The sequence below is a fragment of the Pleurodeles waltl genome, chromosome 7 (assembly GCF_031143425.1).
Source record: "Pleurodeles waltl isolate 20211129_DDA chromosome 7, aPleWal1.hap1.20221129, whole genome shotgun sequence".
NCBI classification, from domain to species: domain Eukaryota; kingdom Metazoa; phylum Chordata; class Amphibia; order Caudata; family Salamandridae; genus Pleurodeles; species Pleurodeles waltl.
The window spans coordinates 287,420,134-287,435,063 of NC_090446.1; the positions used below are offsets into that span (position 1 = coordinate 287,420,134).

General features: G+C 47.3%; 1 protein-coding gene across 1 annotated transcript in view; it reads right to left on the bottom strand.

The window, feature by feature from the left end:
- Positions 1 to 8,350: 8,350 nt before the first annotated feature.
- Positions 8,351 to 14,930, bottom strand: part of LOC138246871 (protein-glutamine gamma-glutamyltransferase E-like) — a 308,092-nt gene continuing 301,512 nt past the window's right edge. The window contains exon 13 of the mRNA XM_069201622.1: positions 8,351 to 8,584. Within this exon, the coding sequence (XP_069057723.1) occupies positions 8,351 to 8,584 (234 nt within the window). The remainder of the gene's footprint in view (positions 8,585 to 14,930) is intronic.

Consider the following 14,930-nt stretch of genomic DNA (forward strand, 5'->3'; position numbering starts at 1 on the left):
ACCTAGGCCTAGACTCAACACACATACAGGCCACCTTTTGTGTATGATAGGTGTTCTGTGTAAACTGTGGGTACGTACCTCTGAGTTGTTTGACTCTGTGCTCGCTGTTGTTCTTCATAGGCAACGTCCGCTGGGACATGTGAGGAGATGGCGGCATCCTCCGGTGAACCGACCGTTGGTGTACCTGTCGACAATGGAGGAGCGACAATTGATTATCACATACAGGCTTGACCGTGCCACAATCCAGGAACTGTGTACCCAGTTGGAGCCAGACCTGATGTCAGCAATCCGCCATCCCACAGGAATCCCCCCTCAAGTGCAGGTGCTGTCAGTGCTCCATTTCCTTGCACGTGGTTCCTTTCAAATAACAGTGGACATGGCATCAGGGATGTCCCAGCCTATGTTTTCCAACGTATTGTCCAGAGTGTTGTCTGCCCTTCTGAAACACATGCAGAGCTACATTGTTTTCCCTCAGGTGGAGGATTTGCCTACAGTGAAAGGTGATTTCTATATCCTGGGACACATCCCCAACATCATAGGTGCCATTGATGGGACACATGTGGCTTTGGTACCCCCCACAGGAGTGAACAGGTGTACAGAAACCCGAAGAGTTATCATTCTATGAATGTACCGATGGTATGTTTGGCAGACCAGTACATCTCCCATGTGAATGCCAAGTTCCCTGGCTCAGTGCATGACGCCTACATCCTGCGGAATAGCAGCATCCCTTATGTGATGGGTCAACTCCAGAGGTACTGTGTGTGGCTATTAGGTGAGCACCTGGAAGCAAGTCAGTTGGAATGGTTGTCTGAGTCTGGGGATATCCCTCCAGCTTAGTGCGTGACTAGCAGTGGTCCCTCACCATTTGCAGGTGACTCTGGTTACCCCAACCTGTCATGGCTACTTACCCCAGTGAGGAATCCCAGGACAAGGGCAGAGGAACGCTACAATGAGGCCCATGGGCGAACTAGGAGGGTGATCGAGCGGACCTTCGGCCTCCTGAAGGCCAGGTTCAGGTGCCTCCATATGACAGATGGATCCCTATTCTACTCACCAAAGAAGGTGTGCCAGATCATCGTGGCCTGCTGTATGCTTCATAACTTGGCTTTGTGACGACAGGTGCCTTTTCTGGAGGAGGATGATCCAGATGGCGGTGTTGTTGCAGCTGTGGAGCCTGTGGACAGTGAAGACGAGGAAGCAGGGGAAGAAGACAAGCACAACAGGGGCTCAGTGATCAAGCAATATTCCCAGTGAGACACAGGTAAGAAGACAAACCTGCCTACTACATGTACTTTAACACTACTACCTCTCTACTGTGTGTCGTTTTCACCCAGTGTATGGCCACTGAGTTGTCACTTTCCCTTATGATTTCACACTGTGTGACATCTGCTTCGATTCCTCATGGACTAGAGCTGTGTGACATAGGTACGTTGACATTAAACTTGAAAGAGCATTTTGTCACTGTAATTGCTAATACACTATTTCGAAATCACAGACAGACTCCAGATTGTTTTGTGCTTTAAGTGTGTTTATTTAAGTGCTCATTATTGGAGGGGGTAGTGAAATGGTGAGGGGTTATGGCGGAGGAATGTCCATGGCAGAGTCCAGTCTATTAGTCTCACGGGTGCATTGCCCATATGGGCATAGGAAGTGGAGCTGGGGCAGTTTCAGTATGGACAGGGTGACAAAGTGGAACAGTAGGATGACAATCAGGGTGGTCCCATTTCTTGGCGGGGTCTTGACATCGTTCTCTGCCTTTGTCCTGGATCTCAGGGACCGTTTGCGGGGGGTTCTCCCTCTGCAGGGGGTGGGGTGCTGGTGTGGTGGTCCTGTGGTGGGGCATCCTGTCCACTAGCGCCGGCGGAGGAGGCGGGCAGTTCATCGTCCATGCTAGTGTCAGGGGCACCTTGTAGTGCCACAATGTCCCTCCTGGTGTTGATTGAGTACTTCCTTCAGCACCCCTACGATGGTGGCCAGGGTGGAGCTGATGGTTCCGAGTTCCTCCCTGAAGCCCATATACTGTTCCTCCTGCAGGCGCTGGGTCTCCTGAAACTTGGCCAGTACCGTTGCCATCGTCTCCTGGGAGTGGTGGTAGGCTCCCATTATGGAGGAGAAGGCCTCGTGGAGAGTGGGTTCCCTTGGCCTGTCCGCCCCCTGTCGCACAGCAGGCCTCCCAGTTCCCCTGTGTTCCTTGGCCTCCGTCCCCTGGACTGTGTGCCCACTACCACTGCCCCCAGGTCCCTGTTGTTGTTGGAGTGGTGGGTTATCCTGGGTTAACGTGCTGATTGACGTGTCCTGGGGACGGAGGTGTGGGCCCGCTGGGTGGGTGCTGTGCTGGTGTTTCCAGAGGGTGAAAGGTCTGTAGTGGCCTGTGACTGGGTGATGGGAACCTACTGTCCCGAGGTCCCCGATGGGCCGGGCTGGTCATCTAGATCCAGTTGGACAGAGGTGCTGTCATCACTGTGGGCCTCTTCTGTTGGTGGTGTGGACATGTGTGGACCCTCCTGTCCGGTGACGTTGGGTAGGGGTCCTGCAGGGGTATAAAAGGATGGTTATTACATCTGTGTGTGTCATGGTGTGCAATGGGTGGGTGACCGTGTACCCCAGTGCTTGCATTCCTGTGTGAGACCTTGTGTGAGGATGGTTTAGGGGGTTGTATGGATATGTGCAGTGGCCATGCTTTAGTGAAGGGTGTCCATGCTTTGTTGTTGCATGCATGGCTTGGTGTTGGAATGGGTGGTTTGTGATATTGGGACATATGTGAGGAGTTGGGGTGCTGGGGGTGAGGGTGAGGGTGGGGGTATGTGATAGCATGCAGGTAGGGTGGGGGTTGTAATAGTTAAGATTTGACTTACCAGAGTCCATTCCTCCACCTACTCCTGCGAGGCCCTCAGGATGCAGAATCTCCAAGACCTGCTCCTCCCATGTTGTTAGTTGTGGGGGAGGAGGTGGGGTCCGCCGCCAGACCGCTGAACCGCCAGGTGGTGTCTTGAGACCACGGAACGCACCTTCCCCCGTAGGTCGTTCCACCTCTTCCTGATGTCCTCCCGATTTCTTGGGTGCTGTCCCACTGCGTTGACCCTGTCCACTATTCTTCGCCATAGCTCCATCTTACTTGCAATTGAGGTGTGCTGCACCTGTGATTTGAATAGCTGTGGCTCTACCCTGGTGATTTCCTCCACCATGACCCTGAGCTCCTCCTCCGAGAACCTGGGGTGTCTTTGCCGTGCCATGGGTTGGTGTAGGTGATGTGTGGGGTGGAGTGTGTGGTGATATGTGTGCTGAAATGTAGTGGTGTGTTGTGTGAGGTGCGGGGAAGTTCTGTGGGTGATGGTGTTGTGTGCCTGTGGTTGCTATTGTTCTTGCTGGTGCTCGCTCTCTGGCCTTCTTTCGGAATTTTTTGTCATGGGGGTTTGTGGGTGATGTGGGTGTGTGTTTCATAGTGGTGTGGGTGTGTGGGAGTGGTGTGTGTATGTGTATCAGGTGTGTGTATATTTGGAATTGTCCAATGTGGTAGTGTTTTGTAGGAGTGTGTGTATTTTGAGCGTGGCGGTGTGTACCGCCAATGGAATACCGCAGTTGATAGACCGCCGCTTGGATTCGTGTGTCGTGATAGTGTGGGTGTATTTCTGTTGGCGTGACGGTGGAGGTTTTGTTTTCGCCAGTTTATCACTGACCTTTGGTGTGGCGGACTTGTGTGGGTGGCTAAATTGTGGCGGATTCCGAAATGTGGGTCATAATAGCTGTGGTGGAAATGCGCGGCGGTGTTTTGGCGGTCTTCTGCACGGCGGTAAGCGGCTTTTACCACCAATGTTGTAATGACCGCCATAGACAGTCCGGGTCCCTGGCAATGAGATGACAGCTCGCCGTCCAACGAAAACAGCTACGAGCTTTAGATGAGGGTACTCCGCACTAAGCAAAAATTCTACACAGGGGGGGAACAGAGCGGGACGATTGCTTGCACATAGACTCCGTATTCAGGACATGGAGCTCCGAGTGGTGGAGCTCAGGCTGCCTGACGGAACTCTGACCTGCCGGGAAAAGCCCATCCGCCAACAATTTGAACGATTTTACGCAGACCTATACTCTGCGGAGGGGGTCGACCAGTCGGAAGTGGAGGACTACTTGAACTCTGCGCCAGTGGCCTGTCTCTCCCCTGTGGATAGTGCCACACTAGAGAAGGATATAACGCCCACGGAGGTCCTCGAGGCTATACACAGCTTGAAGCCAGGCAAGGCCCCGGGTGCGGATGGCTTTGGGGCAGAGTTTTATACATCACTAGGCGCAAAGTTGGCTCCAAATCTGGCCAGACTCTATAATGCGTTAGGCCCATCTCTCTCCCTCCCACCCACGATGGAACTGGGCATAGTGACAGTCATTCCTAAGCCAGGGAAGGATTTCTGGAGCTGTTCTTCCTATCACCCCATTACACTGCTCAATGTAGACGTGAAGATCTTTACGGGCATATTGGCCCGCAGGCTGAACCCGTACATGCAGCACCTGATTGACCCAGATCAGACCGGCTTCATACCTGAACGGTCTTGTAGTGACAACACCAAGAGACTATGCCACCTACTGGACAAGTTACATCAAGCTAAAATCCCAGCACTTCTCCTCTACATTGATGCGGAGAAGGCATTTGACCGAGTTCACCGGCAATACCTCCACACAGTTTTAAAAAGGATTGTACTGGGCCCCAGATTTTGAGGGTGGATTGGGTGCAGTTATGACAAACCTAGAGCGGCGGTTGCACTCGTCAGGGCTGCCCTCTATCGCCACTACTATTTGCATTATACATAGCTGAGCACATACGACAACGCCCGGACATTTCAGGAGTGCCAATGGGTGGCAGGGAACATAAGTTGGCCCTTTACGCAGATGATATGCTCCTTCACTTAGTACAGCCCAGACTTTGCTCCCCCGCTTTATGGTGGAGCTGATGGCTTTTGGAAAGGTGTCAGGGTTTAAAGCCAACCTAACTAAATCTTCCATACTGAACCTTACTACCTCGGAGGCCGACCAGACCTCCTTGGAGTCTGCCCTCCCCTTTCCGTGGGCCAGGCAGGGGATTATGTACCTGGGTTTGCGTATCCTCCTCACTATAGCGGCTACAGTTGACAGTAATTACATTCAGATACTGGACACTACTCGCTCCGACTTAACCAAATGGAAGTCACATGGCCTCTCCTGGCTGGGGCGGCTAGCAGCAGTAAAAATGACACTCTTGCCTAAGATACCTTATCTCATGCAGACCTTGCCACTGCAGCCCCCACCTGCCCTCTTGGACAAAATGCAAACCCTCCTCTGGGAATTCATATGGGGCGGTAGGAGGGCTAGGATGTCAAGACCTCAGGCATATTTACCACAGTCCGAGGGCAGATTGGGGGTCCCACACCTTTTAAGATACTACCAAGCCGCACAGCTGCGCTATATGGTTGAATGGCAACGACGCATGACAGAGAAATACTGGTGCTTTATAGACCAGGTGGTGGCGGGCCACAATATTTGGAGGGTACCATGGCTGCCGAAGAGACACAGACCACCTGGGGAATTTGTCTCACCAATCTTGAGGGCCACACTACATGCCTGGGACAGGGTACAGATCGCGAAAAAGAACTTTCCACATTGGTGTCATTAAAAACACCGATCATTGGTAACCCGGACTCCCCCCCCGCACTTGACGAACCCGCCTTCTCGTCATAGCATGTAGCGAACTGCAAACGGATAGGCGACCTTTTTGACGAAAATGGCGTCATGGACTTCAACACCCTCCAAAAAGAGTATGGTCTCCCTTCCTCGGCCTACTGGCAATTCGTGGCCATCCATCACTGGGTGACTTCACCCGCGTTACGCCCACATGCCGGCCACCCCCTCACAAAATTTGAGCAATGGATAATGACTAAAGATACGGACAAACAGCTCTTGTCCAACATTTACACCTTCCTGACCACAACACCTACACTCCCCATGACACCAGCAAGACGTAGATGGGAGAGGGAATGCGAGAGCAGTTTCACAGATGGGGAGTGGTGGGATGTCCTTCATCGAGCACGAGTCACAGCACAAACGACGAACACCAAAGAAATGTTTCTGAAAATAGCACACTATGGGGGTCCTTCTGACCCTGGCGGGCGGCGGGAGCCGCCCGCCTGGAGGGAACCGCCAGAAGACCGTACCGCGGTCAAAAGACTGCGGCGGTCATTCTGGGTTTCCCACTGGGCTGGCGGGCGACCGCCGAAAGGCCGCCCGCCAGCCCAGTGGGAAACACCCCTCCATGAGGATGCCGGCTCCGAATGGAGCCGGCGGAGTGGAGGATGTGCGACGGGTGCAGTGGCACCCGTCGCGTATTTCAGTGTCTGCAAAGCAGACACTGAAATACAAAGTGGAGCCCTCTTACGGGGGCCCCTGCAGTGCCCATGCCATTGACATGGGCACTGCAGGGGCCCCCAGGGGCCCCACGACACCCCTCACCGCCATCCTGTTCCTGGCGGGCGGAACCGCCAGGAACAGGATGGCGGTGAGGGGGACGGAATCCCCATGGCGGCGCAGCAAGCTGCGCCGCCATGGCGGATTCCCATGGGCAGCGGAAAGTCGGCGGTACACCGCCAGCTTTCCGCTTCTGGCCGCGGCTGTACCGCCGCGGTCAGAATGCCCGGCGGAGCACCGCCAGCCTGTTGGCGGTGCTACCGCCGACCGGGTCAGAATGACCCCCTATATGTACTACACACCCGTATGGGTAGCCCAATGGAGGGCACACGGGGATGGCGAGTGTTGGCGCCGATGTGGTCAGAAAGGCAAACTTACTCACATATTATGGCCTTGCCCAGAGATAGCCCCTTTCTGGCAAGCCATCCTCACTGCAATCGACGACATGTACACTACCGCTATACCGCGCTTTCCAAGTTACGTGCTGCTGTGCCGGTCCAATCCTCAAACATGTCCACGCCGCACACCTAAGGGGAAAGCAATTACCCTGGCACTAGGGGCTGCTAAACTGTTACTGCTTTCTCACTGGGGTACAACGACCATCCCAACACACAATGACTGGCTACACAGACTATTGGCACTCTTGGGCATGGAAAGGCTGACAGCCGCAGTGACTGGCTCGCTGCCCCTCTTTGATAAAACATGGGGATCATGTATACAATACCTGTCGGATGAATTTCGGGAACTAACCTGCCCTTCCTACTTGCGCATCTTACGCCTGACGAACCCATCACAGACCTCCCGCAAACCAGACTGACAGTTGAGGCCTGGGTCCTTCTTCCACATCGTGCATGATTCGAATTAGTATACTGAACAGGGTGCCTCCCATTGACATAGGCTCAGCATTCCTCTTCCCCCTCCTCTCTTACCCCCCCTTCCTCATGTTATATGTTATCCCACCGGCCTGTGGTTGTAGGTGGGTATGTTGTATTTCTTTTGTATTACAAAACCAATAAAAGAGATTTAAACCATAATGTTAAGGATTGTTAGAATTGTTTAGATTTACTGCACAGAACCTCCTAAAAATGCACAGTTTGTTTTCTTCCTCTGGTTGGTATCTTTGTCATGTATCTGATATCCTAGCTAAATGTATGTTTTCTTTGTCCATCTGTCTCTTGTGTTAACTCGAGGCCCTATGGCTCCTTGCTATTGCAATACTTGTGCACCCATCCCCAGTTCATGGTCTACCCCTTCGTAACATAACTGTTTTATTTTGATAATGTATGGCTGTTGAAGGGTGAGATGAGTGTGATAGTACTTATGGAAATGAATATAGAACACAGGATTCTGACCAGGGGATCCAACTCTGTTTTATTGTCAGTTTTGTTTTTATAGAGTAATAGGATATGCCATCCGTGGGTTGATTAATTTTCTAAGTCTCCTTTTCTTACCTTCCTAGGTTTTCAGGTGTGTTTTTGTTGACTGGAGGGGGACCCTCGAACAAGAAAAGAGACAACAAAGGACTCGTAGTCAGGTAAGTGGTCTTATTTGTTTCTTTTAAGTTAGCATCCAAGAGAAGGATGGGAAGGGGCCAGTGTACGTGAGAGGGGGAAAAGGTAGTGAAACACGACACCCATCCAAAACCCCCGTGAATCTTGTGTTTGTGATATCCTTAAAGTGCTTCCCTTCTCTTCCGTCTCACAGTCCCTGGCTCTTCCCCCCACCCGTGCTCTTTTGTAGCCATTGTCTGCCCGGGCACACACCTGGGTTAGACACGTAGCTGGAGGTGTCGCACTGTTTCAAGGTCCTCCCCGGAAGGTCCGTGACGTCAGGGGAATCCCTCGGCTCCTTCCGCTCATTGTCTTTCCCCTTGTCCGGCTTCATGTCTTTCCTCCTCGACACCTTGAGCCTCGTCTTCACAGCTCTACTTGGACCGTGTCTCTCCAATCTCTTCCTTCCATCGCCCACCTTCCTCCGTCAGCGTCTCTCCTTTCATTCCATCCTTCGGGTCTTCGTCAGAGCTCCCGGGTGAATCCTGTACCTCCTCATTGCCCCCGGGATACTCCTCTGTTGGCTCTGGGACTCCCTTATGAAGAGCGATCTCCGCTCTTTCCACTTCTTCCATTTCCTCCCCGTTACATTGGCATTTTAAGAGCTTCTGTACAAGGAACTGCAATTTATTACTGTGCTGTTTACTATTGTATGTTTCTGTTATAGGGCACAATATTCTTGCTAGCCGAAGCTTGCTAAATTAAAATCGAATGGACAAAGTGAATCCATGTGCTTGATATGAAGAAGTCCTAAGTTCCCTGACTTTACCCGCCTATTAATGAGCGACAGCTGGGATACACAATAGTATCCTCCCAGACTGTTGAGAAATGGAGGTTGTACAACATTGCTAACAAAACAAATGAGTTACAGCTGAGATGTGTGCTTATTGGTCACCACAGTAGCAGAAAGATTTCTATCACAGCTCTCAAGGACTGCTTTTTCAGTGATTTTAAAAAAAACATTTTAGAAAAGTAGTGAGGTCAGTGCTCGTGGAACTCTACTCTGGTTTTCTACAATGGAGAGTAACTAATGACCTCTATGTACAATGTTTTATCAATGTTGCATCTGACACCCTTAGCTGGGAGGTGCTGATAAATCACCTGAACCGAGCGGCAGTGATGATGTTAAGTGTGCTGCCTATCTGACATAATTCCTGGAATCAGTGACCACCAAGAAAAACATTTAGGGTACCTTTGTCATGTCCATCAAGATCCCCTATGCTGTATTTTAAAAATAAGCCTTCTCCTAGGTCCTTGTCGTTGTTAAGTGGCTCAATTTATTTGTATCATAAGTGGCTTTAAGATATGAATATCACTAAAGCCAAATCTGAAAAAAACAATGTCCCTGACATGCAGAGATATTATCTCCTTGGACTCTTGTTGGGAATATTCTATAGATTTTTCAGCTGCAAGGGGTTTCTGACAGGATCGCCAAGTTCCAATACTGAAAACTCTACAATTGCAAATCCTCAAAATAAGGTGGGACAGCCATGAGTATGGTAATTGCAGGACACTCTCAATGACTCTCTTAGTCTCCCACCCGGCAGAGATAGTAAGACTTGTCCAAGTGACCAAAACTGCCCTACCGTTTGGCTGGCCAATCTTGATGGGACCTCTTGCACCAACAACGATTGTGAACAACCTCAAGGTGATCTCTGATTCTTATCAAATTTATGCATGTGAAAGAAACCATTTACCAAAAACACTATCCTATTTTATGACCACTGTAAGTGTATCTCTCTTTTCTAATCAAAGTTCACAAGATCACCTTTATCTAAATGTGATAATATCCTAGAAGGACTAAGGTGAATCTGCCTATCTAGGTCTCCTTGCCTAGTGACACAGAAACTTGAGAGGGCCAAACACTATGTGGCTCCCACTGTCAGGAATCCCCACGGTGCCTCTTGCATCATCTGTCAGCATCACCAGGGGTTAGGGTTAAATCATATCTCTGTTCTTGGTTAAACCTTCATGTTTCTAAGTAAATATAATGTGCTGTGTTACACAGTTGTTTTTATGAATGCTTGTTTTACCAATGCTTGTTTGCTAATGTGAGTAGGTGTAGACATGTGCTTCTAATTGGGTGTGGTGACTCATCCACACCTGGAAACTCAACTGCTTTCCTGATTGGCTATAAATAGCAGAGTGAAGCATGCCTCCCTGCTTAGCTTTGTTTTGCTTCCTGATCTCAGCATCTGACTTGGCAGTCCAGCCCCTGCTCCCATCCTCGTATTCAGGACTTTTGAGGCAATTCTTTTCTTCATTCCTGTGCCAGCTGACACCAGGCATTCCTAGAGCACTCTAGAAAAGACTGCAGCTAAATGACTAGTATTCTCCAGGGAGTTTGTTCTTTGAGCACCGTGATTTCCTAGAACAGCTGGCCTATTTCAGACCTTGTATTTTGGCAGAGTGCTTATCTTGAAGAGAGAAATGCATTTCTGAACATTCTACATTATTATTGTCGTTATTTGCCTAAATGTGCTTCAGGAAATCTGCTTGAGCTCAAATACTACAAAAAGTGACAGTGCAATTTAAAAAGAGCATTTACATTACTTTTCTTTCTCTAATAGCATAACTCTTGGATTTTAAATTGTGTCATTCATGCCTGTGTTTCAGGTTTGAGGAATTTGCTTTTTGAAGGGTTTTTCACACACACACACAGTGAAACCAAACCATACTGTGCCACCCTAACTGTTTGAACCCAGAGTGGACATTTGTATTTCTTGGATTGTTTTTGTTCCTTTTAGTTTAACCCCATGCATGCAGGAAAGTTATATGTGATATAATTAGTGCCCTTGTTTGTCTTTCTTATGCATGATAGGTGCAACCACAGTTCTAATTGTAGTGTGCAACAGTGAATCCCTGTGAGGCCAGCCTAGTGTTGCAGTACTTATTGTTTTGGCACTCAGTTTGGGTTTTTGGTAATGCAGTGTTAGTAATTGTGCCAACAGTTATTATTATCCAAGAAAAGTGCTGGAGCATCCCGGTGTTCTTCTACCGCTCCCGTGCCCATATCAGAAAGAGAGATTCAGTTTCAAGGAAGTTGAGTGCGCTAACTCTACTATCACTCTGTCAACAACGACCTTCCCCCCCGAAGATACAGGGTGCCTGGCTGGACTGGCAAGACGTGGCAGTGTTTTGTCTCTTTCTCTTCCACTACCCCTTTCCTTTTGGGACACCTGCCGGGGTTTCTGTGTCCACCAGGAAGTGCCGAGAGGTGTTCCAGAAGGTTGGGGGGGGCATACCATCACCCCTGCAGACATCCTGCTTTTCAGGTGAGTGGCCCCGTCAAGACACCCACATTCTTTGGTCTACAACACACCTTCCATATTTCCACCTCTATTGTAGGCCTGTGACATCTCTCAGTCATTGTCTGGCATTATGATGGTTACTACCCTGCTGCATATTAGTACAGTGCAGTATTTCAAGCAAACAAAATTCATGTTACTCTTAGACATTTCAGTAAAACTTACATCATTCACCTAAAATAGTTGTGGCACAAACTTGACCAGGTGAGTGCAACTTAAAGCTCACACAAAGTCCTCAACAATGAGTGGATTCATTCACTGAATCATGGAAGAAACAGTCGTAAGTTCTCATGGGCAAATCATTCAAGGCCCTAGCTGTGTTTATGTTTATTTTTATGTAACATACCATTGACACACCCGTATCCACTGGTTTCTTTAAACTGACAAGAAAGTGTGTAAGTTAAATTGATTTTCTTTCCATTTTTTATGACCTGTGAAACAGATCTCCAGGCAACTGAAGAAAAACTAATCCAGTTCCAAATGAAATGTCATTTTGGTCAGTAGATTCTGGTGAGCGTAAAAGAAATAGGACAGAAGAGACACAGAGAGAAGGGTAGTGAAAAGAGTAAGAGGGTTGGGGAAGATGCTGAAAAAAAGATGACTTAGAATTTAAATGGTATGGAGGATACAAGGGATGCCAGAATGTGGAGGGAGAAAATAATTAGAGGATTTACACATATGCCTTATGTTTTACCATCAAAACATCAAAACATTCCAATTGTGGATTCATTGGAAGTACATAAACAGTATAGCCAAAGAACACCAATGATACATGATGGGATATTGAAATTAATGACATGAGATGGACCTGAAACAAAAAGCAGTGCTCATGCCAGATACCAGAATGACCCTAAAGATTAAATATATAAATTGAGAAAACAATTACATATTTTGTTCTGGACCGGTGCAGGAACCTCATTAAGCTTAATCTCTATCATCTGGAAGCCTTTAATAGTAGGAAATGTCTTAGATGTGAGGCTAACCAGCAGCTGCATTGTGCCACTCTTAGAAGGGGTGATGATGAACTGCACTTTAGAACTCTCTCTTGGATTCAAAGGCGGCAACCTAAACAAAAATTACAATAGTAGGTTTTGAAGCAAGCGATACGATTGATATTGCTTCACATTTATTCATGCAGATAAATCTTCATGAAATCGAAACCTAGGTAAGAAAACATATCTAATCGAATTAGACTCAGTTTGATCACAAGCATTCTGCAGGCTGTAATTTGCTGCAATTTCCTGTCTCACATACTGTCCTAGAAACTTAGTGGAAACCCTCCCCATATCTCACCATCCCAAAGGTATTCAACTCATACAATTACAACTAATTGTTCACTATGTTTCCTAAAAATAAGAGGCGGAAATTGTTTTTTCTAGAACATTCCCTGTGTAAAGTTCACTACAAGTTTAAGTGGACAGAAATCCAAAGTTTTGCAACATTTTTTAAAATGATGCTCTTCAACCAGTTTTGTAAGTTAAATACAAATATTGTCTTTTTCTACAGCCAGTCTTCGGGATGCTTCATTAATTTTTTCTATAAAATTATCTTCAATAACATATTACATGCACATTCAAAGACAAGTACAATATTATTTACCATTCTTTGCATTGATTAGTATACATTAAGCGAGTCAACTTGGGTAACATAATGGCTCTTTTGATCCCTTTGGATGTTCACCCCTTCCTTTTATCTTATATTGTGATAACATCAGCTGTGTAGGTATTCTTTGTCAAGTGGTATCAGCAGCACTCTTTTACACTTACTTTCTAATCATGGTTTAGCGAAACAAGTATGTAATTACCATAATATCAGTTTTGGCAAGGTTTGTGGGACACGGGTGAGATACGTATGCCTGATCACTAACTGAGGAATTGTTTAAAGCTTTGATGGTTTCATTTTAACCACCACATGGAAAAAGTGCGGAACGTTATCAGTGTGTATGTGGGTTGGTGTGTATTTAGCTGTATTTGTCCGAGTGTATGTGTGTTTATGTATTCTCAGTTGCTTGAATGCCAGTGTCTTGGCAGAGAGGCTGTTTGACATTGAAGGATTTATCATCAGGATATATTGATCACTTTCAAATGTGAAAAGATGTGTATTAATAACCATTGCTGAATACCATTATCTAATTATGTATTATGCCACAGCATTCTATTTCTACTGGGAGCAAAAATGGCAAAGGCCCACCTCTCTTTATTAGAGGTACTACCCATCTTTTCTCTCTCTTTTTTTGCAATAGTATTTTTTGATCTTAGTTATGACTGCTTTGTAGAAACGTTGGTGCTGCTATTACTGATGGACTACTTTCAGGGTGATCACTCTTCTTATGGATCCTGTTGAGGCTGAATTTAAACAGATCTAGTTTGATTTTTTTATTTATGTTTTGTTTTTGTGGGTTTTTATTTGGCATATCTATTTAACTATTCTTCTCAATTGTTGCATCAATGCACAATTTAGCCCCAGTTCTACTTATAATGTTTCATCCTAACTGGAAAATAATGGACTCATGTGCTTAGCGCTGACACCTTGCTTTCTTAGCATATACTGCTTCCTGTCCTGGGATCTATTTGCTGACCTAAGGTATTCTCACATTTCTGGATCTGTTTTCCCACTGAAATTCTGGAATAACATACCTCATTACTAAGTTTTTTAACAGCAGATCCCAGGACTTTTGCCTCTGCAATCAATTTCATCCTCATTAGCTTCCCCCAATAACAAGGACTTCTCTCAATACCATATTTATTGTCAGAAGCTGCATCATGGTTGTTCTTATGTCCTTAATCTTTGAGTCAATCTGAAAACCTAGGAGGAGTGTATAAGGTGTTACTGCCTCTTGTGGTAGTGGAGTACAGTTGTTTTGGCAACAGAACTAAACAATGCAGCTACCACTTTTGGAAACCCAGCAACTCAGGTCCTACTACTACCTCCTCCTTCTATGGGGCTGTGTCCGAATAATGTGGTACATAATGTTGACATGCAACAATAATGACTCCACAATATCAAAGATCATGTTAGAAATTGGGTTTCTGGTTGGCAGAAGTACGCACTTTGTCCAAGCAGGAACCACAATCCTAGTCAGGGTAAGCCAGATACAGAACCTAAATTAACCTGTGCTCACCCTCTGGTAGCCTGGCATAGATCAGTCAGGCTTAACTTAAGAGACAATAGCCCTCATTATGACATTGGCAGTAAATCTCACTGACAGGCACACAGACTGCAGCCAACATAACGCCGCAGCGGCGGATATCCATTCACCATATTATGATACACACACACCAATCCGTCACTATTCAGCCACGGACACAAATCTGCCACACCAAAGGTCAGTGATAAACTGGCAGTATCCAAACCCACACTGTTACGCCAACAGAACAACCACCATCACATTATGATCCACGAATCACCACGGCAGACATTCAATGGTGGTAAACCATTGGCGGTACATACCGCTGCGCTCACAATACACACACTCAAAGAAAACACCACCACATTGGACAATTCAAACAGCACACACCTGACACCCATACACACACCACACCCACACCACTATACAACACACACCCACATTACCCACAACCCTTTACGAATACATACCATTAGCATGAGACAGGCACCATGACCACAGACAAAAGCAGAGCCACAC